This window comes from Heterocephalus glaber, unplaced genomic scaffold (genome assembly GCF_053883595.1).
Source record: "Heterocephalus glaber isolate CG9 unplaced genomic scaffold, H.glaber_assembly_v1.0 deba00001553, whole genome shotgun sequence".
In the NCBI taxonomy this organism is placed as follows: Eukaryota; Metazoa; Chordata; class Mammalia; order Rodentia; family Bathyergidae; genus Heterocephalus; species Heterocephalus glaber.
In genome coordinates, this window is record NW_028258344.1 from 31,300,844 (window position 1) to 31,324,902 (window position 24,059).

A 24,059-nucleotide genomic window follows, 5' to 3' on the forward strand; every position below is an offset into this window, starting at 1 on the left:
TGCTTTCGTGGCCCTCACATTCATGATCTTCATATCTTGTCAAAATGCAGTCTGCATGGCATAATGTTTTGCTGTGAAGCCACTCCTCTTTGCTATGTGTTCTTTTTTAATTCTTAGGCTTACAGTATGCTCAGATTGTAAGAAATATCAATCTGCAAGGCTTTCCAGCATGCCACCCATGATTAGAAAATATTTCCCCCAACCAAGTCATAAACATGTAGTTTAACCAAAAGGCATTCTAGTTTTCATGCAATGTTGAGTATAAATATAAATTCAAGGCAGCCAAACTATCCATTTCCAAATAAGAATGTATACCTACACTCATTAAAAATCATCTGGAAATGTGTATTAGCAAATGAGTAAGAAATTTTCACTAGTATAAAATTCCTGCTTTATATAAAAGCCACACTGGCCATTCAAGTATTTGAGGTTTTTTTCCCTATAGTTTTTATAATTTGTACTAAAATGATGAACTTAGGCTTGAAATTATATGAAAGGAAAATAAGAGTCACTTCTACCTATAGGGCATTTTTGAGGGTGTGCATGTAAGGAGCAAAGTGTTCACCCGCAGATGCACTGTCAACACCCTTCCTCTCTCCACTCTAGGGAAACAGCTCCTGCTGACTAGGTTTTAGAGAACAATTCACCATCTGATAGAGAAGCCACAACAGAATTCCTCAGTTTGTGCCAGTTTTCAAGTTAAAAGTCAAAGGGCAAAGACATAGAACAGGACTCTTCAAGGAAAATTTTCACAGAAGACAATGTTTAAGTTGTTGTTAATGACAGTCAACAGATCAATAATCAAGTTCAAGGCAAGCTGTTCATTGTTTCAAAAGCTAATCCCCTCAAAAGCTGGCTTTCACACAAAGCCAATGTCTGACTCATGGGGTGCATTCCTTCTGACCATCTCTAATAAGTTCACAGCCCAGTGGCTGTAAAGCCTTTCACTGCAAGAAGCAGCTCCTAAAAATCAATAAAGAGGTCTGTCAGTTGCTGACTTTTCTCTAGGAAAAAAATATTGATACAAACCTGCTCTACAGGTCACATGAAAATGACAATACTGTTGTTTGGACAAATTACACTCAACAATGAAATGCTTTGGTGATCTCTTGGCTCTGTCAGTGACCTAATGGATGGCTAAATGCCAGAAGCTACACTAACCCTTTGAGAACTATGGTTGACATGCAATAGGTAATGCACTGGAGGACATTCATGCAATCTCAGAGTCACCATTTTAATTCATTTTTAAATGGCAATGTTGACTGCATTGTACCAAGGTAAATTCAATTTTCATGCAATGCATTTTAAAATAAAAATACAGTCTGTCTAAGGGAAAAAAGACTTAGGTTATTATAACCAGTTGTTGAAATAAAATTTTACTCTTATAAGGTACTGTTAACAAAATATCACTTTTATTTGCCAGAAAATGTTTGGCAAGTAACACCATATCTGTTTGTTATAAATGCATTTATTTACTGCTGTAAATCACCCAAGAATTACATGAGATCAGAGAATACGTTATAAAAGCCAGAACTTCTTCAACCTGTGATTGTTTTACCATTGCCTAGTTCTAATTGGATAATAAGACTCTTAAAGCAGGTCTGATAGTTCTCAAAGGGTTACATCAATGTATTACAAGAGTCATCGATCCTTATAATATGACTGTCACTGTAATCTACCTCAGGACATGGTGCTTTTTGCTCTGCTTTGTAATGAATATTCCTGACAGACCCATGGAAGGCCTGGGGCAATGGCCTAATACAACCTGGGCAGATTATCACAATGATGTAGGGGTCTGGTGGCAAGAAGGGGATTAGAAACACTTCAAAACAATTAAAAGATCCTGTTTGAATATAGCTATGAATATAAATGTGATGAAACATTGAGGACATAGCTGAGAACAGCTGTAGAAAATGAAAAATGGATGTATTATTAAGGCTGTTACTATATTGCAGATATTTTGGCCCCTTGTTTGTTGGAAAATGGCTGTCCCAACAGTCTGAAGTCCTGCATGTGTATTCCAGATCTCCCACCTGACAAAGTGATGTGCAGGAGACTATCCATAGCAGTCACAGAGCTATCTTCTTTGGAGACAAAGCTGTTTTGGGTCTTCACACTTTCCTGAAAGTTCAATTGTGGAATTTTTTTCCTTTGCTTTAAAGCAAAAAAAAAAGAAAAAAAAATTATGGGTTTTCTGTTTTGCTTCTTTTTATTTTTTCTCTCCCAGAAATGGGATCAGACTTCAGAAGGTAAATAATATTAAAATCCTTTAAGAAGCATCTTTTCTTCTTCTTTTTTTCCTCTTCTTTAGGTAATCCAGAAATCTTACTGGGCATTGAACGTGCAGAGGAAAGGCCTAGAACTGCATGACAAAGAAAGACAAAGGACTGAAGAACGGCAGATAACTGTGCATCATGTAATCTTCCCCATGAGTGTGTCTCCACTCATGTGCAGGACCAGCAACCCTCTGGTTTGGAAGGTCAGCCTGAATCAGGCTGCCACAAGCCTGCTCCTAGCTAGGAAACAGCATAACAGCTCTTGTCTTGAATCTCAAGTTACCACAAACTTCTGGAAAAGAAAGAAAAAAAACCCTACATCACACCCACTCTTGCATAGAGCGTTTACAGTACAGTATGTGGCGGGGTGTTCCCTTCCTCTTGAACTGGAACACAGTGTAAACCAATACAAGGAGGCATAAGGCCAAGATGCAGGGAATGACAATAGCTATGGCTTTCACAGTGCTGGCTGTGTTGTCCAGTTTGATGACAATGTCTACATCGTCTGGTGGGCTGTGTCCTTCTCTATCTCTGTCTGTTGGTCCATCACAGCCCATAAAATCCTTGAGGATGGATCTCGGATATCCAGGTTCTACCTTGAGTATCTGGTTGTTGAATTTCCAATACTCCTTTCCTTTGTAGAAATAAGTAAAGCCTGGGGGAAAACACACACATGGATAGAATTTAGTTGTGAAAGTGTCCATGTTTAGAAATGTTAATGAGACAGGCTTCTTAAAAGATGTATCTTAAGGCACTCCAGTTTTCATAAGAAGAAAATACTATCAGTTGTTTTATAGTGGCCCTGGCTGCTGTGTTCCAGAGATTGTGTCTCCTAACACCAAAGGAAAGCTCAGCAAAGAGGAGGGCAGAGAAATGGTATCTACAGAAGACTGGCACAAGACCAAATTCTGTGCAGCTACTCCTACTCTGCACTAGAAAGAGAACTTTATTCTTTTTCCTGGCTTGCAGGAGTGCTGTCACGGAATCACACATTAGTGTGATAATATCAGCCTACACTGAAAGATGCTGAAACAGCTTTATAAATTGGAACAGTGTTTACCCTCAGACTGCCACGGAGGACATTGTTCAATACATTTTACAAACACTTCTCGCTTCTTTGAACCACAAGGGAAATTTCTCATCATTTTAGTATAAGGCATCCTTGTGCTACTCCTAAACAACAGGTTTCCTTTTGTCACTTGGACAAGAAGTCATCATAAATCATCAGACAGTAGGTATTTGGTCTGCTAGGAATCTTAACAACTAAATAGATATTTACAGTATTATGGGCACTAAACTCATTTCTGGCTCTGGGGCAGGGTTATTTTGTCCCCTTTATTTAACTTATTTACTTAGTTTATGTTAACTTTTTGTCAGCTAGCATTATTTTATAGAACTTGTAAAGACATTACTCATTTTTATAGAAATGGTATAAACAGATCTATAAGGTTAATTTTAATATTTCTAAGTAAATTATAATTCATGGAGGATGACATGGTCTGGCTCAAATAACTCAACCATGTGTATGCTGTTTCGATATATTATGGGTCCAAATAACAGTCTTTATAAGGTTCTAATTTAAAAAACTGCAAATATATGCAATTTCTTAGGATGGTTCTCCATACACACAATCTTTCTGTACGTAGCTCTTTCATGCAAGTTGGTTTTGTGACTGTGCTATTTGGTCTTAATTTTTGGTTTCATCAAAGCACCAAGAAAAATATTTTAAGGCTATAATTACTTGAAAAACTGTATTTTGGGAGTTGTCTATTTTTAATATAAGTGATAAGAGTTCATAATCACTAATGGATTATTTTTTCCTCATTTTTTATTGTATTGTATAGGGGAGGCATAGTGTTGTAAACTTACTATATATTATTATTTCTTTTAACCCTCACAACCACTGTCAAGTATAATTAATTACCCACTCTTCTCAGGGAAATGAGGCTCAGAAATAAAACAAAAATTTCCAATATTCTGGTGAAAGCAGGATTTAAATACTGATCTATAACTAGAGCCTGCACACTTAGTGATTTTGTCAGTTAAACATCAAAGTTGCAATAGATATAACTGTTGATATAAAGAACTGTGAGCTCTCACATGAAATTTCAGAAAGAATAGACCATCACTTCAGGCCACCTCATCTTGCAAATAATTCTTTTCAATGCCATAAAAATCTGCTGTTGCTTTTAATTTCAAAGGATAGTTTTGTAATTGGAGAAACTTGCCAAATGAAAACAGGTGCATGTAGATTCAAATTTTTCTACAGGGAGCTGGTATTTGATTACTCTAATGAAATCCAATGTAATTACTCAACAAACTTGGATGAAGACATGTTGAGGGCCTGCCAAATAACAGCACATTAGATGGTCATAGTTGAATGAAGGCATTGATTTACCATTAAACAAATCTTCAAACAGGTGAACATACTTTTTATGTTTATAAACTGGAAACTAACAGCTTAAAGTGTACTAATCTTCAATTTTAAGCCAAAGCTAATTGCTACAAAGCTACTGGGCATCATGCAAAAGTTAAGAAATTGTCATTTTCATACTTCTCAAGTTTGCAGGCCAAATTTTGGAGTACCATATTACATATATGAGTAGTATTTATAGTACTGAATTCACCTGTTAAAAATTAAAATCCAGTCACTATGAGATAAATAATGTAAGGATTTGAAAAGTCTGAAATTGTGATATGTAAATCAAATATTGATCCTGCAAAATCCATCTTATTCAATAATTTTGTCTTTTTTCATTTATGTAATATTACTTGAAGAAATGTTTAGGGAGTTTCATTTAAAAAAAATCAGCTACATGTATTATGCTTATTAAGAAAATTTTTGATGGCACAATCCCATAAGCCAAAGTACAGTACTTTGGAGGTTGATGCAGTAGGAGTGTTAAGTTCAAATCTAGCTGGGAAACTCAGTGAGATTTTTGTCTCAAAATAACAAATAGAAGGGGCTGGGGATGTAGTCAGTGATAGAGAACCCCTGAGTTTCATCTGCAGTACCCATCTCATCCTCCCACAGATTTTCAGAAAAGAAAATCTGAAAGAAAAATTCATGAGGCTATAACATGTTACTTGATGGTATTCTTCTCTTATATTTGGACCTTACAGACTATTTTCTATGTTGTTTCATTCGAACAGTGCAATGAGACAGTCCACCAGAGTTTTCTTATTATAGCTTAATTGATGTTTTCCCATGGTAGTGTGCTTTTTATCCTGTTTTCTGCTCTTAGATTTTTATTGGTTAAAATTAATTAGTGATTAATAAATGTTAACGGATAAAGAGACTTTTGTGGAAATATCTACATGAATAAGCTTCTAGATTTTAACAGACTATGAGCATAGAAATGGAGAATTAACACACCAAATAATTAGAACCAAGAATTTTAAGAGACTACACATGGGGCTAAATGGTATTAACACTGGAATCTTATATTTTCTTCAAATTTCAAGCTGGAAAGAGAAAAATAGAATACTTGAGAGGTGTGGCTTTATAGCAATTAATATAAAACCAACTGAAAGAGGATTCTTCATCTGGCTTTAGCACAGTTGAAGCCCACACAGTTGTTAAAAAAAACAAGTATTCTACTATATTCTGCATGAATCAATTGTGATATGAATTGTTGTAGCTATTTGGGAAAAACTAAAAGTAAAGCAGAAGAAAGGCAAGAAAAACATGTAAGAGGAAAACAAGCAAATTGCCAAATTAGGATGGTTCCACTGGATAGCACAAGGAGGGTGGCTCAGAAAGCCACACCCTGAAGAAACCTGGGAGAGTACAGTATGATTAAATGACAACTTTAACCAGATATACTAGATTATCAGTTACTGTTAACAATGCATCATAGAAAATAATAGGTTTACCTTTGGAGACAGTGTGTTAGAGCACATTCTTTGGGGCTAAAATGTTCTAGTTTCAAGAATTAGTTATGGATGTTACTAATCTTAGGATCAGGAGTGAGGTATCTAATCTGAGTATTGGTAAAAATAAATAAACAGTGTTGGTAAAAGAGCCATTTATGTAGAACAATTAAATTAAATAATTTATGTAACAACTGACACAAAGTAGGCATTGAAATGACACCAGATCATCATGTTATTTCCTTGACCAAAATGGCAGCAATAATATTACAAGGTAGACATTATAGGGAGGCATATTTCACCCTAACTCAAAAACATACAAATGTATAGTTTAATTTTAAGCTTCTAGATTTAAGAAAAAAATTCTCATTGGGAAAGGATTCTTACAACAATGGATTTCTCGATGTTAGATGAGTGAACTACAGAAAATGTTTCAGGATTCCATCATATTAGATTTTATGATTGACAAAGATCATATACAAGGGCTCTTGTGTCTTACTCTTAGGTCATTTTGCATCCACTTTAGTCTGATTACATGGGACTGGGGATCTTTTCTGTCTGCTAAAACTCTATGCCAAAGAATACATGAAAACTTAGAACCCTCAACATGCATTATCAACAAGTGTCTTAGTGCCTCAGCCTGCACTGATATCTTCCTCTTGAGGCCAGTTCCTTTCCCAGGTATGTTTATTATTATTATCTTTACAGGATATTAAAAAGAAATATAGATGAGGTTATTTCAGAAGTATCCATGCCTTCCATATTAAAGTATTCCCTCTAGTTTTGTTTTTGTTTGTGTGTGTGTGTGTGTTTTTGTTTTGGTACCAGGGATTGAACTCAGGACCTTGCGCTTGCAAGGCAGGAGGCAGAACCGCTAAGCTAAATCCCAGGCTTAACTCTAGTTTTCAATGATTTTTCAAAATAAACTTAAATAAGTTGAGCTTAACTAATATCTAGAGCATAATAGTAAATGTGAATCTAGATAAATTTATATATTTATACAGTTATTTTGATATTATGTAGCTCAAGTATAGCACTTTCCAATGATTTCATTTAACATAGTGAAAAAGTAAAATGTTTTATTAAAGTAATACACTTATAAAATGTATAATGTACATAATGCATACCATTTTCTTTGTGCACAAAAGCTCCCTGAGGAGATTCAGGGATCCCTTTCCAGACTGTGATTGGCTTGGGATAGCCAGGGTCCATGGTTTTCATTTCTTCACTATATCTCCAATACCTGAAAAGGACAAAACAACAACAACAACAATACATGCATAGAAAACAATTATGTATATAATGTTATAGCTAACATCCATCAAATCCTTGCTTTATGGTTGATACTGTATACCTGTTACTGATTGCAGAACATCTGATTCAAATCACTGGAAAGAGTGGACTGAAAGCATTTACTTTGTTCTCCAGAAAATGTGAATAATGTATATGTTATTGTACATATCTTGCATATGCTAAAAGTGAGGACTTATTCAGTCTGCTAAAATTGAAAGATGCTAAGTACAGTATGCTAGATATATTTACAATTCATAAGTATAGCATCAACCCATATATATCCTTGAACATTGTATCTTGATTGTTCAAGATAAACAACTCTGAACAAAAAAGGCATGCCCATCACTCATTGATCTTAGATTTTAGGATATGTTATGACACACATAATAACCTAATGTATTAATAAATATATACTATGATAGGAGATGATGATAACTATAAAGGAAGCAAGGCAGATAAGTTTGTCTGGGAATACGTTGAAGGCATTTTATATTATTAGACAAAGAAGATTTTTTCATACGCTGACATGTGAGCAAAAAGTGAGGAACAATACATGTAGTCTTTGAGAGAAGAACAGTTTAGGAAGAGCATCTATGGGTTGACAGTTCCCATCTACCAAAGGCTAGGGTGACTAGAACTGTGTTAGTAATGGGGAGTCAGAGTATGAACCAGATCCTAAGATTAGATAGGCCTTCACACTACAGCAAAGGCTTTGGCTTTTCTCTTAAAAAGACTTACACATTTTGAGCAGAGATGCATCAAAATATGGTTTATTATTGAAAAGAATGCACTGGTTGTTTAAGTACTTGAAGGAGATAAAATAGAAACAGGGCCATCAGTTCAGATGCTATTACAATAAACTTGAATAAGGGAGTAAGCAATAGAGCTCATAATAATTCAAGGAATTGGGATCCATTTGAGGAAATATTTCAAAGGCCTTAATGTATTGGGTTGTGGGAGTGAGAGAGAAGGAAGGTAAATATGACTTAAGAATTTTGAGTCTAATTATTAGGAAGAATTATGTGCCATGAAGAAGAAGGGGAAGCTAAACTAGGATAGTTAGAAGAATCATGAGTGTGTGTTAAATTCAGACATCAAAGTGGAACTGTAGATGAAGAAATTGAGTATGAGTAAAGACCTTAGGACCGGTATTGACTGGAGTCCTCAATGTATAGACAGTAAAACAGATAGAAGTGAAGCACAGAATCAGAATAATCAGCTCCTGTCCTCTCACAGGACAGAACTTGGGCCACATTTCCACAACTCCCAGACTTCCATGGAACCATCATTATAACTATTGTTATTACTATTATCCATATATTCTAAGAGTAAAACAAGTTATATATATATATATATACATATATATATATATATGTGTATATATATATATATATATGTATATATATATATATTTTTTTTTTTGTACCAGGCATCAAACTCAGTACCTGAGCTAAATCTCTGGCCTATACAAGTTTATACTTTGAATGTTCTGAAGCATTGAGGAAATGAGGTAAAACCATTGAGACTTCACAGCAAAAGTGGCTATTTTAAGCACAATGCTAGATCAATAGGTCATTAAAAAAACCATGAGATAGGCATCATTGTCCCCATTTGCAAAAGGAAAATTCTTGAGGGCAACAAGAGATGACAGCCATATATATAACAAGGTTTGTATAATTTCAAAATTCTTCATGATTTTCTATATGAGTACAGTTTTCACATTTATTTGACATCACAAAATATGTTCCCAAATTTATTTGGCAACCTTCCTCTGTCTTCAACTAGGTATCTATGATCTCTACAGAAGCTAGTGTTTTACAAACATAGGTTTGGAAAATGACATGATTATTTAATATCTTTGCGTTTTTCATGTCACCTGAAATTAGAAAAATATAAGTATTTTCCACCGAGGCTATCATTGTGTGTGTGTGTGGGGGGGTGTGACAGGATTTTGGAAGATTTTTTCATTTACAGAGCTGTGAGATTTTATCTAGAAGGTTTTGTTTTAAATCTCTAGAAACCCTACTCGAGTAACACTGACATATTAGCACTACTCTATGTTTAATTTTTACATGGAAAGGAGAAAAACATTGCTTCAAAAAGTGTTCCAGTTAGTAACCCACAAGGCAGAGGTTATCCAAAGAGGGAAAAAAACTCTCACAGGTCTTTCTCACAGAACCTTATCACATGGAAAATGACAGTGGATCAGAGGAGCAGAGTAGGAAAAACTTCATGAAGAAGCACTGTGCCGAAATAATGGTGAGTGGCTGGGACCTATCTTTCTGAAGAAGATAGTGAAGCAAAATTATTAGTATATTATAGTATCAATTTTGAAATATTTTTTCTTTCACTTTTGGCTTGAGGAAACACCTCATTTTAAATTGTTTCTGAATATTCCTTCTTTCTGGAACAATCTATGATGAACACAGAATGGTTAATGTGGTTGAGACTGCCCATAAACTCTCTTTATGAATCAACCGCAGTGAGGCTTACAGCAGTCCTATATGTTAACTGCTTTCCACACTTAAAGAAAGTTTCTCATGGGGAAACAAATACCTTATTTCACAGACACTAAAAAACTTATTTTTCTCTAGATCTCAGAATGTACTTTATAATGAATACAAAGTCAAAGTTTGCTTGGCAGATTCTTCCCTTCATTGATGATCAAATAATGATATATCTTACAATAAATGGGAATTTTAGATGATATAAACCCTAAGTTAAAGTGAGCTTTAAAATGCCAACCTAGAAGTCTGGAATAGTTTTAAATTGTGGGAACAATGTGATTTCTTAGTAACATACTGCATACTTAAAAATGAGATTAGTTTACTGGGAAGTAGTTACACTATTACTTATGTCAAATACATATACTTTATGGAACTTTTTATACCTATAAGGTAAATTTATACAATCCATTATTTTTGGTTACTTCAGTTAAGTCTTAATAATGTTTTATATTGTATATTATGTTATGCATTATAGTATCCTAACTACAGCTATAGAATATATTATCCATCAATTCAATCAATGATAGAGCATTGGGCATTATTTTATTCAAAAGTAAATGACTTAGTCACCTTTGCTCTGCTTTTGTGGTAGAAACAAAATTCAAATTAATGCTGATTCATAGTTCAGTGTGGTTTTTAACACGTTGCTGCTAGTATTCCCCTCAAAAAAGCATTCTTATAATGAATTTATCTGTCATTCTTATTCTCTTGGTGTTTTCATTCAAACAGTTAAATATAATTTCCATTTATTGTTTTTTATATTTATTCATAGATCCATTTACCCAACAATGTTTTTTTGAGGTATATACTGTATGCTATACCCATAACATTCAGAGATCATATTTCAAGAATATATTTGTGGAATGTGAATTTTATTAGACTCCATTACAAGAACATAATTCTTATATAAATTTGTCAAAATAAAATAATATTTTCCTCTCATAGTGATAATATAAAATTGGAATTTGGGATCACTTCACAATCTGAAAAATTCAATATAGGCTTGAACACTCAAAATGTCTGCTTTGTGTTGCATTGTTGTTTATCAAGTAAGCATAAGCATGATTAGAGTTATTTAACTACATTTATGCTTGTCTCAAAAGACATAGGGTTTATCCATAAAGATAGGTTCATATTTTAATTCCCAACACATTTGAACATATTTCAACATGAATCAAAAAGTCATTTCATTGATATTTTCCTCCCTGAAAAATAAACTTATGGATTAATTAAATTTCAAATTAGCATATTCAGATTTAACACTCTAAAGAAACCATTTGAGGGATTTAAATTTCAGATTTTATAATGGAAAAAATAAAGCTATGATAACTGAATATAGCTTTTAAAAATTAACATAGCTTTTTCTTCTGTTTCTTCAGTTATCTCTATTTCAGATTTTGTCTTTAATTAGATAATTCTTTGAGAAAAGCATTCTTAGGCAATGTTTCAAAATAAATTATGATCAGAAATAAGATTTAGGCTTCAACATAAATCACAACCATACAAGACAAATTATATAATTGCATACAAAATTTTTTAAATTCTTCCTGTGCTAGTAAGAACTGTACAGAAAATTTTGGAGTAAAATTTTTCAATGGGATGTAACTGAATACTGAACTCCAAACTGAATACCAACTAGATCCAATGGTCATTTCAGATGACTCATCTTTTTTTAAAATCCAACTTAGTCTAAACTGTTAGTTTCAGAGATAAGATTTCTTGATTCTGTTAAGTTACCACAAAATGCAAGAACATGTAATTTCTTCATACCCAAATAATCAAAGTTCCTCTCTTCAGAGCCTTAAAAATGCAATAGAACCAAAAATATTAACTTTCACCATCTTATTAAATGATTAAAAATGCATATATTACATAATTATAAACTCACAACTTAGGATAGATGAAAGAAAATTATTTTTTTATTTGACTATTAATGATAATTTATAAAAATTCCAAGACAGGTCAATATTTTGTGTATTTTATTTGAAAATAGCTTAAAATTTTCAACAATTATGCTTAGAATGAAATATGGCTGTAGAATCTTTGATGTATTTGTGAGAAGACATTGAGAATGATTTAGAAACATAGCATTTTAGAGCTAAATGCTATGAAAATCAAAATGTATCCAAGTACCAAATTGTAGTATACTATGAAAAGGGCAAGTAGGAATCTGAGGGACTGAATCCCATGCAGTATGTGCAATAGTGAAAGAGTAGATATTTAAATCTGTATTTACAGATCTATCTAAAGAAGCACCATTTCCTCTACTCTTTGGTTATCTCTATACTAGATTTCATAAAGGCCTCTGCTTTCAACATCTTTAATGTCAACTTCTCTCAAATGTGTGCTCCTACCTGGCCTGTTCACTAAGTCACAAACTCGGTTATTGGTGTACCTTCTTGCCTTCTCTCCCCTGGTGTCTCAAACAGGGACATTCCAATGTCTTAATCCCTTCACCCCAATATTTTTCTCGTAACTCCTTTACCTCCAGAAATGATACTGCTCGTTCAATTGTTTAGGGGAAGAACCTAGAAATTACCATTGATTTTTTTCCCCTCCGTTATAAAAGTAAAGCCGTGAGAACTTGTTATGATTACACACAGAATGTGTGCTGGAACCTTCCCTTTGCTTCTTCTCCACCACCTCTGCCGTGTCTCACACCAGTCCTTTACCAGCCTCCCAACTATTTCATTTGCTTCCACTCTTGAAGTCCATTTTTCACACTGAAGACAGAATGACCTTTGTGAATCACATCAAATCACAGCACTTTCCTGTTGAAAACCTGCCAAGGCCTTTCCATTGTACTCAGAACACAGGCTGAACTCTGTGACAAGGCCTAGGGGACCCCACGTAATCTGGTCTGTATGTACCTGCTTGACCTCTTCTATCACTTAATCACTGGCTACAGTGCTTTTTCTTGCTTTTGAACAATCCACTTTCACTCCTAAATTACTGCCTTTCCACAGCTGTCTCATCTGTCTACAACACATTTTTCAGAGTAGCTTCATATAGCTGAAACTTCCCCCTGCTCAAGCAGGAAATAGGAGTTGGTGATAATTTCTATATCTTCATTTCCAAGCCCATGTCACAGAGTATATGTTTCAAAATAATTTTTGAATATATTAATCAGGATTAGGCCAGGCTCTGTACAAAAATCTTAAGGAAATAGACATTAAAGCTGTTGAAAATGGAATAGCTACCTCGTATTTGCACTGTCACTGCAGGAATTTAGGGAAAGCTAGGTAGGCCATCAAATCTAGAATGAATGTACAGTACTGACAAATGTCACTCTGGGATTATATAATTACACAAATATAAAGTAATCTGTTTATAAAACAGCTACCCTTGAGCTTAGTCAAAAGGCCAAGAGGCGATTATAAAACATCTATAGCTCATATCTTTCATAAAATCAAAAACAGAAATTATTTGGAATCCTACTGCAATATTTTTAAAGCCTATAAAAGTACAGCAACTTAAGTGAAGAAAAATAATAAAAGTATTTCTATACATTGTGCTCTATTTTGCATACAACTTTTCAGTAGAAAACAAATGAATTAAAAATATTTTTCCATTTATCTGCAGTCATAAATTTGGCATTAACCTACATTGATTTAACTAATTTAATGTACCCTATATTTAATCTGCAAACTTAAATTTTTGAATAAATTCTACATTTTTAGAATGGAAAAATTTTAAACAACAATACCTGTATATATACACAAAAGGGGCTATCTGATTATAAAATTAGAGTTTTTAATATCATCTATAAAACTCTTCTTTGAACTGTTATAGGAAAACCAAACATTTTCTTAGCTAATTTCTCCAAGGTCATACCATAGGCTTTGGTTTCTCTACCCCATTCTTTTTTGGATCCAGTCCTAGTACAGCATATACATGCAATTATAATTAGCTGGAGAATGTTATGAGTGTGTGGATTTTTTTCTTTTTCATTAGTGGTCACTATGTTTTAGCAATGAAGTTCTTCATTCTTCTTCCTTCATACTCTATTGCACTTACATCCTGTTGAGAGTTATTATACTTTTTGTGGCTGTAAAGTAACATTTTTTGATGGATCACTTTGTTTGTAATTTTGTAAGAAACATTTTAGCCAAGTCTTGGCTTCATTATAGTGAATAAAAATCTACAAACATTTTGCTATACAAATATTATGTACATAAAATTTGTAACAAAATAAAATTAAAAGTATATGTTTTTCTCTTTTCATGGATGCAAATTATAGGAAGTTTATTCATAGTAAAGCTCAATTCATTTATTCTGAAATAGTTTTCAATTAAAACTGTAAATTTCAAAATACAGTTTATAACCTTACTTATTATTCTCCTAAAATTGGGGCCATTTTATGGAGTTAATTTATGCTATGATAATAAGATACAGTCTAACTGACATGTTTGACATGTTGTGTTTGTGTGTGTGTGTGTGTGTGTGGCAATACAATGCATATATAAGTCCTTCTACAAGCTAGTAAAGAATAATTATGAGCTTCAATGATGTGACTCAGCTAGAAGTAGGGTAACTGAAATTTTGTTTTTCATCTTTATTCATTTTTCTGTGTAATAGTTATTTAAATAAATAAAACGTTGTTTACAACTTACCTATATTTTATATGTAATATCTGCCAAAAATGGGCATGGGTGTATCTATGTATAGCCAGTAGCTACTCTGAGTTATAAGACTAACAATTTACTTACATTTTATAGTCCCTCTGAACAATTTCATAAAAAGACATCAAAATAAGAGTAAAACAGCACGGAAAGAATATTACATTGTACGTTAAATTTTTATCCCAGTGGAAGTTTGTCAATAGTTCACAACATCTGCTTGCTAATATGTAAATAAATAGGCTCTTAAGAAATAGAATTTATGAATAAACTGAAATTATTTGAAAATAGTTGTAAATAATTGTGTGTAAAATGTAAAGTGTTAACTTTGAGTGTCCAAAAACACATAGCCTGTGCTAAAATTTATTTTTCCCAAATAAGTAAAATTACAAGAAAATGTATTGCAAGGGCAAAGATTTACAATGCATACACAGCTCTATGGCCATGTTAAGAACATGGAGAAAATATGCACTACTGTACATACATATGTTCATAAGAACTTCATGTTAGTTGAATAATTACATGAAAATTTATTTTAAATATTATTTAGAGTACATCTTTAAGTATTTTCTGTTGCATTTACTCGTGTTTATATCCACACACATGGTTCATCAACGGTACATGCCCATGACAGAGCAGAAAGGTGGACAGCTTGAAGCATTAATTAGCTGCTTCCCTCATGTTATATGAGTACTAACCTGTCCCCTTTGAAGAAATAGGTTTTCCCAACATCTTCCCACCAAATGGCTGAATCAATACCATGAGGAGGGATTCCATTTCCAAGAGTAATCAAGTCATGAGGGTAACCAGGTTGCAGAGTTGTGTCCTTGAACACCCAGTATTTGTTGCCTGTATGAAATAAGTGCAAATGAATAAGACACTAATTTAGTGCAAGATTATAGTATATCCATTAACACAATGCATGTAAATTATTTTGCATAAATTCCTTGAAATAAGTTAGTAGCAGTCACATTTATAAAAATGATGTTATTTTTGAAATATTAATATTATTTTCAAAAGTAGGCACAACGAATGACTACTTAAAATATAGTTAAAATATATGAGTTAATTGAAAAAATAAAATAGATCTACAATTTAAGCCATAAGGAAACAACTATAAATCAAAGATCATGGATTCCTCCCCTAGGAATCATTAGCTCTATTTTTGTTCAAACATTAATCATTTCTATGTTTTGCGAATTCTGTGTGCTCTCAAAATGCTTTAGTTAATATTAAAATATTTATCTTGAATACATATATATATATATATATATATATATATATATTCAAGTCTCTCTAGTTGTATAGTGAACCATCCTCCTTTGACCAAATGTCTTCTTCAGGCTATAAGACTAGCCCTCTTTTTAAGAGTGGTATCCAAAGGGAGGAAAATTTTAATCCTATCCTTGTTCAAAATTGCCAGAGGATGATAATACTAAAAAGTAGGCAGACTTCAGTCAGCTTATTGCTGTTTGGAAATTCTCTACAAACAACATGGCTCCACATGCCCTATGCCCCTGGTACACTGTGCCTGATATTTTGTTCTTAGTATACCCATTCAATAGTCTACAGCCATTTCGCATTCCACTGAAAGTTGATTTCATACATAATATCCACTGAAACTTTTTGTCTCGGAGTCTTCAATGTCCTCCATCTAGTCAACTATTCTCCATCTTTATCTCTTGACACAACTAACCACTTAAAGTGCTTTGCTTCCTAAGCAGTGAGGAATCATTTTCTTTTCCTTCCTCTCTTTCTTCTTTAGCTGCTCCTTTCTGAGATCTTTTATTTTACTTAGCCCTGGACTGTTATTATTTTCCAGGACTCAAGTCCCTGTTCTCTTCTCTTCTTATTCTAAATCAAGAAAGGTCACAAACTTAAATACTGAAAGGGCTACATTAGAGATGATAAGAGTAGAAGCCCTTCAGTACTTCCAGAATCTCTGGAAAGTCAGTAGATTTCCATAGCCCAGAGGCCTATCTCCTTTCTTCTCATTTAAAAGGCAGTGCAATGGCATAGTTTACTTAAGTATGTCCTCCTGGATCTTTTCATGATTCAACAATCTCTTGGATAACAAATCCTCCTGGGGTTAATATCTGACAAAGTAAGAGCTCCTCTATCTCCTCTATCTAAGAGTGAAGTCATACTTGTTTTTCAATATTTCAATACTACACCTTATGAGGATTATGATAAACTGGAGTATTCTTGCCACACCTAAAGAGATTTCAGAAATTAAAACAAAGTACTGCCCTAAAACAACACAAAACAAACATATAACAAAGAATATCTTTAGTCTGGTTTAATTAGGACTTTTCAATGGGTAATCCCATTGATTGTAAAATCTTCTACTACTATTTGATGTCATTTAAATTGAAATATCTCAGTATGCCAAGTATCATCTTAGATGCCAAGGATAGTAAGGAAAACAAGACAGTCCTCATACTAACCATAGTAATCATACATGCTAGTAGAAGAAGCAGATGAAAACCAAATGTGCACATATATAATTGTAGTACTTGAAAAACTAATGAACGCTAAGAGGAAATATATCCAAGATTAAGATTAAAACTTCAGAGGAACTTACTTTAATGTCAGGGAAAATCTCTCTAAAGAAGTCACATACCAAACTCTAAAGAAGAGAAAATACCTATCCAAAGAATGTCACGAAGAGGGATCCAACCAGAGAAGAATTTGATAACCATGAATGGAAAGATCAGTGGAGTGTCCTAACTGAGGAGCATAGCCCTGAAAACCAACATAAGTGGATTTGATCTTGAGTGAAACTACAAAGCCCTCAAAGATTGTATCAGTGCAGGGATGTGGTTAGTTTTACATTTTCAGAGGATGATCTTTGGTCTTTTGTGAAAAATTGATTACCCAGGAAATAATAGAAAGGAGAAGAAATTTCAAGGGTCTTTTGTGAGAACTAACTGAATCATTTATTCTACGGCTTAACTTAATACATCTACGAGGCACTGTTATAGGCATCAGACACATAGGAGTAAGCAAGAAAAGCAGCATCTCTAGCTCATGAAGTTTAGATTCTAGTGAGTAGTATTGGAATATGAAACTTCAACAAACTAATGGGGGGAAAAACAAAACTTCAGAGAGCAAAATACTATGAAAATTAAAAAGGAAAAAGGTATTAATATGTGAAGAATGGAAAGGAGGCTGCTTTGTATTGGACATAGACAAGATTTTCCTATTCAGTCCTGCCTTACATAATTAAAAAAGTGCCTGCCCAGTAAAGATTATTTGAGGATGAGAGACATCAATAACAAATTTTTGAAAGAAGCTGGCTGTGGGGCTAGAATACAGTGTGGTAGAAGTGCATAGTAAGATAAGAGATGAGAATCATGTAACCTTTAAATTTATTTTAAAATGGAATGGGAAGTCATTGAATAGTTATATTAATATGTTCTTTGATAGTAGTGGTAGAAATGAAGGAAAGGAGAAAATGGAGTCAAGATATATATTGAACATAGAATTGACAGGTTGAGGTAAACAAGACAAAAATAGTATCAAGGATGGTCCCCAAGTTCTGGCTTGTGTAGACAAGAGACTTAGAGTGTTATTAAATAAGGTATCGAGGATGGAGGTAGGTGAGCCACTGGAGGTTCCAGTCAAGATCTTCACATGTCAATGAGATATCTATGTAAAGAAATTGTGTAGGCAACTGGATATGTCTGTTTAAAGATCATAACTTATAACTCACACCCATAAGTATGGTATTTACTAATTTAGGATTTGGTGAGATTTTGAAGGGTAAAATATATAAAAGAAGATAAAGAGAAGCCAGAATTGAGATTCTAGAAACATATAATCTTCAAAAAATATTACATAAAGGAAGAGATCGGAGTAGAAAGGTAAGGAAGAGGGAAAAACAGTGATGAAGACTAACATAACAGAAAACTTCAGAAGTCAAAATAGAGAGTGGTGATTGAGAGATATGAGAGAGAAATGGCTTCATCTAGACCAAATATCTCTTAAAAGCCAAACAATATATATGGCTACCTATTGGTGTCTCTTCTACAAAGTTGACTCATGAATCTAAGATTGCATTCATCCCAAAGTTTTCCTCTTATTTTCCCTATTTAGGTAGCTGGCATTCCAGTTATTCAGTGGATCACATCAGAAAACTTTCTGTTCATTATTTTTCATATTTAATGGATTATTTCATTGAACAGATTTGCATTCCTAATTCTCCCTTGAACTTGTCTCTGGAAGTCTATTTCACCATCCTTTCTAAAGATAATCATTTCATCCTTTGTTTTCCTTATTCTCCTTCCATCCTCTCACTACAAAAGTAGAGTCAACCAAAATACTGCAGAGTAAGCTACCAGGATATGGCTTGCTCAGATGAGCAGAGTCCTCCATACTTCTGTCTTGGGACTGTGACCGAGGGAGTTCTGACTTTCCACTCAGAGTATTCATTATATAGTATGAAGCCTGAGAAGCCATGATGGCCATAGGCAGGCAGACACTATGAGGAGGTGGAAATTGAGTAAGAGAAGTATATTAAAAGAGCAGGGTGGATGGAATAGACACAAAGAGCAGCACTACGGATGGGAGAGAGACTGGGAGGCCTTTTAGAGAGAAAACAACTGTGTCTAGTTTCCAAGGTGCAGCTGTCACACACCATAAATCCCTTATCAGCACAATTCAACCAAAAAGTCTTGTTTTTCTTTTAACTGAATAATATGGCCCAATACAACTTTTGAACATCCAAAAGTCATGTAAGATCTTAGGTGCATCTAAGCCTCCAAATCTGAGGATCAGAGTCCTGGATTTTAGGTAATATGCCATGTTGTCTTTTAGCCATTTACCTTAAGAATGATTTTCTAGCTTGAATAATTCCAAGAGTCTCATTTCTTATCTCCCTGCCTCCAGTCTGTCTCACTTTTACCTATCTCCCACAAGCTCATTAAGGAGATTTCCCTAAAATACAAACCTGAGTTTGTCTCTCTTTTATTTAAAATTTTCAGTAGTTTTTTTTTTTAACTGTGTTAAGATAAAACCCAAACTCACAGGCATACCATTTCAAATTTTCTTACAATATAGATCACTTATCTTATCCTCATTTGATTAATCTCTGTTTTTGGAAAAGCGGAATGACATTTCACAACTTAGCATTATTTCTCTGGAAAGCATATCCTTTTTGAATAACAGGGACCAACTGTATTGCCAGATTAATCAGTCTTTACTTATATCATATTACTTAATACATTGGACTTCAAGGGTTCATAAGGCTGCCACCAACTCTGCTATGAGAAATTTGAATAAAAACATTATATCAGACACACTATTTTTTTCAGCATCTCATAAATAATGCCTGGAAAACTGAAGGTTATTGGTCCAAAGAATCATGTTCAATATTACATAAATAGATGTAGTCAAAAATCTTAAAAAGGAGAAAATAAAGTCTATATAAATAGCATGGTGGCCATTAGTGTTGACTCTTACTAACAAATCAGAAAAAATGAATTTTATAACCATTAGCAAGTCTGAGGAGCTATGAAGATACCCAGTATTGTGTTGGAAAACCATTTATATAAGTGATTATATTTAATTGTGTATTAGGAAACACTGCCATGCAAGTACAGATATACCCTGAGCCCTTGCTATATTAGGAAATTTTACTAAGAAACAACTTCAACCAAATGTTCAGATCACTTCCTTTCCAAAGTCAGTGAGATTGAAAATTCAAAGTGCATTGATTCATGACACCCTCTCTAGTTTGGTCCTATCTGTGCACCAATTAAAAGAAAAAATCTTAAAAGAATAGACGAAAAAGACAGAAAAGACTATTGTTTTGGGCTATACCTCAGTGACTCATTGCCTTCTCTTCTTTCATCTCATTATTAATTAGAAAAAGGTGTTCAGTTTCAATGTCTCCCCTGATAGCTATTTAGAATAAATATTTAATCAGTTCAACTTGTCTCTTTCAAACAGGAGCATTCCAGTATGCTTTAAAATAAGCCCATTTGCACTTTCTAAACTCTCATGTGCATGATAGTTTATTTACACTTTGCCCAGTGATTATATTAGGCACATCAATACCCAGGATGCTATGGTCCAAATAAGAGAAAATGATAAAGCTTGGTTAAGATGTTCACACTTCTCAGGAGATCATATCTCTAAAAAGAGAAAGGGAGTTACAGTTCTTACAGGAAATTCTTGTTTTTTATATCAAAAACTATTTCTTAAAAAGTGTACTTTAAAAGTACTTTTCCGTACTTTTGATCGAGTGTTTTCTATTATTAAAAACGAGAAATGACAAGTCTTTAACTTTTAATAGTTAAGGTATTTATATAGAAGTTCTTGATTAGCTTTTTTCTGTTAGGGATAAGCAACTGATTTCTTTTTAAAAATGTACATATAAGTTCTTTAAAAATGAAGAAAAACTTAAAAGTTATAGATAAATATTTGCTGTAGATTGCATGATGAAATCCCAGCAGTTATACGCACACACGTGATGCGTGCACACACACACACACACACACACACACACACATGAGCATGCACAAAAAGAAAGCTAAGTATTGCAGCATGTTCCTGGAAAGCTGAGGCGGGAGCTCCTACTCAAAAGAAAAAATAAAAAGAGCTGGAGATGTAATTCAGGGTGAAGGTCCTAGGTTCATTTCCAGGACCCCAAAAAGGTAGAAAAAGAGAGTGGGAGAGGGAGAACCACCTTGACTAGAAAGCATTTGTGCTCATTTATTATGAATAATAAAAGTGTTTATTAATGAAATACAACTATAAAATATGTTTCCTTGCTTAGTGAGTTAAGATTTGTGCATGTCAAACTGAAATGGCTGTTTCTATTCTTTAGTTTTTGGATAACTAAGATTCACATTAAATTCATTTTATTTACTTATAATATGTGGGTTTTGAACAACTTTACCATCAGACTGACTGGTTCTCAAGGAAAATGTTGCCTCTTCAGCAGAACGAAGGTATTTACTGGATTTTACACAAGATTGACATATTCTGGAGCAAGTGGAAAAAATTGCTCTTTACTGACACTGTACTTGGCAGAATCCAGAGGAAAATATCAACAAGTCAGAGTTAAAGATAGAGAAGTTTTATAAAGACAAAGAATAACCTCAAAGAAAATTTAGAGTTAGTGAGGGATTTTTAGCCTATTTACTGCAGTGATTTCTTAATTAATTTTATCCATCAATCATCCATCCATCCATCCATCCATCCATCCATCCATCCATCCATCCATTATCAGCTTTTTAAGCGCCTGTGATAGCTACTGAAATAGCAGCTACAGGTACAGGAAGGAAGAAGCACAGAAGTTCTGGCTCATGTACATGTTGGCAGAGGATACAGACATTAAGAAAATAATCCTATGTGGAATTAAACTACATATTACTACAAGAAAAAATTAAATCTAATGAGATTTGACCTTCTTTGCTTTAATCAGGAAGACAGTATCTACTCTGAGGCTATGCTTCATACCTGCTTTCTTAACACCCTATAACTGAGTCACTGTTTCCGGTGGGAGTGTATAATATTGTTCAGATATAGTAAATGAGAAGAATGATTCAGAATCCAGCCTGACACCTTCATTTATTTTACAGGTCAAAGAAATGATGTGCCTAAAATCATACAAACAATTGCTAAGAGTTCTGTACTAAAGCCTGGTTCTCTTAATTCAGTGCTCATTTTACTATCTTAAATTGACTCTGAACAGAACAGCTTCGCACTCCAGTATTCAGAATTGCTAATGATTTCCTGCTTCCTCTCCTCTTGTCAACTAATCACTCTACATTTATTAATGGAATTGCTTATTAAATAATCTGCTGTATTCTGTTCATGCTTTTTTATTTTATCCTCAATCATCAGATACCTTTGTGCCTTACTACTGAAAACAAAAAATAAATCAACCATATATTTGTTTCCTCAGAGTCTATAAAATTCTCCTTAAATATTTACATATTGTATCTCTTTTACAACAATGGTCAGTAAACTAGGGACACCAGCTACTGCCTGCTTTTGTAAATAACAGCCATGTCTAGTAACAGATTGTCTTTGTCTTTGATGGCCTTTGCATGAGAGTTTAATAATTAAGAAAAGATCATATGACTCACCAAGAGGAAGGCATTTACTGTATGGTGTTTTACAAAAGAGATAGAAACACAAATTCTTTCCTGGCTGAATTTTCTTCAGAAAGCAAAAGCCTGCACTCTGATTGCTCAGAAAATTTTATTGGACTGATTACTATTCAAAATTTATATGTTCTTTGAGAGTATTTCAAAGATCTGTTTAAAAAGTGTCAAAAAGCGTTTACACTTTCTTTGTTAGATTCTTGGATTAGTGAAGCAGTGAGTGGGTTTGAAGTTGGATAAGCAGGGAAAGGTAACTGTACCAATTACAAGCTGTGAGAGCTTGGACAAGTCACTGGATCTGAGCTCCCTTTTCTAATTCCTATAGGAAAAACTGACATTTATTCAGAATGCTGAAAACAATGAGACATCAATTATACTCACCATGTGTCTGGCTCATGTTGCCTAATAAATGGTATGGTATTGATTATTATGTAACACAGTATTCCACTGATCAGATTTACTTACCACTTACTTTAATGAATAAATAATGCCAATAATAAATTGTTAAGTGTACTGATCTATGTTAGTGCTCATTATATAGAATAAGTTTAATTTTTTTTTTCTTTGGAACCATGGATCAAACTCGGGACCTTGCACTTGTGAGACAGGTGCCAGAACCACCAAGCTAAATCCCTGGGCCGGAATAGGTTTAATTTTGATATTGTTCGTGGTTAGATAGTTCAAGAATTTTGAAAAAGTGCCAAATTCTGAAAGTCAGTTTAAACATGACTAGTAATTTAAAAGTTAACATCTGGCTCAATTATGCTAACAACATATTATTCTATTACATTGGATACACCTGAGTGATAATACGATAGCTGAATAGAATAGCACAAATACTACATCCAGTTTCTGAAGAAAAGCATATCAGTTCCTTGAACTGTGATATATTTTCTATTTCTGTGTCTCTCTAACTAAAGACCTTACTAACATGAATAAAGGAAAACAACTCAATGTTATCTGTCAATGTCAAGCAGAGAAACAAAAGGGGGATCTGTTCAGGCATCACAACTTTAAATAATGCCAAGTGATATTCATGTATTCTAAACCATGAGCCTGCTATCATTCAGCGAAGAAGGCCTGCTGCTTGTACATCTACCCTCATGCTCAAAACAAGCAGGAGCACTGTGGAGCATCTTAATTGCTAAGGAGAGACGCATGTGACTTCTTTAAAAGAAGAACTTGAAGAAACACAATGTAAAAAAAGACCCACACAATCTACACATGTGAGTTTAAAAGAAAAAGTTTTTTAAACTATTTATCTACTTACTTGTATCTTGCTTCACTTCACAAAAAGTGTCAGTGCTCATATGGGAAAAACATATATAATACAATGGCAAAGCAAAAACTACACAAAAATAAGATGCAAGAAAT

At 33.7% G+C, this 24,059-nt stretch overlaps 1 protein-coding gene across 3 annotated transcripts in view; it reads right to left on the bottom strand.

The window, feature by feature from the left end:
- Window positions 1-1,390: 1,390 nt before the first annotated feature.
- Mmp16 (matrix metallopeptidase 16) overlaps window positions 1,391-24,059 on the bottom strand; it is a 257,974-nt gene continuing 235,305 nt past the window's right edge. For all 3 annotated transcript variants that reach the window (XM_087190561.1, XM_087190559.1, XM_087190560.1), the window contains 3 exons: window positions 15,267-15,417; window positions 7,277-7,392; window positions 1,391-2,931 (listed from right to left, as the gene is read on the bottom strand). In XM_087190561.1, the coding sequence (XP_087046687.1) occupies window positions 2,597-2,931; window positions 7,277-7,392; window positions 15,267-15,417 (602 nt within the window). In that variant the 3' untranslated portion in view covers window positions 1,391-2,596. The remainder of the gene's footprint in view (window positions 2,932-7,276; window positions 7,393-15,266; window positions 15,418-24,059) is intronic.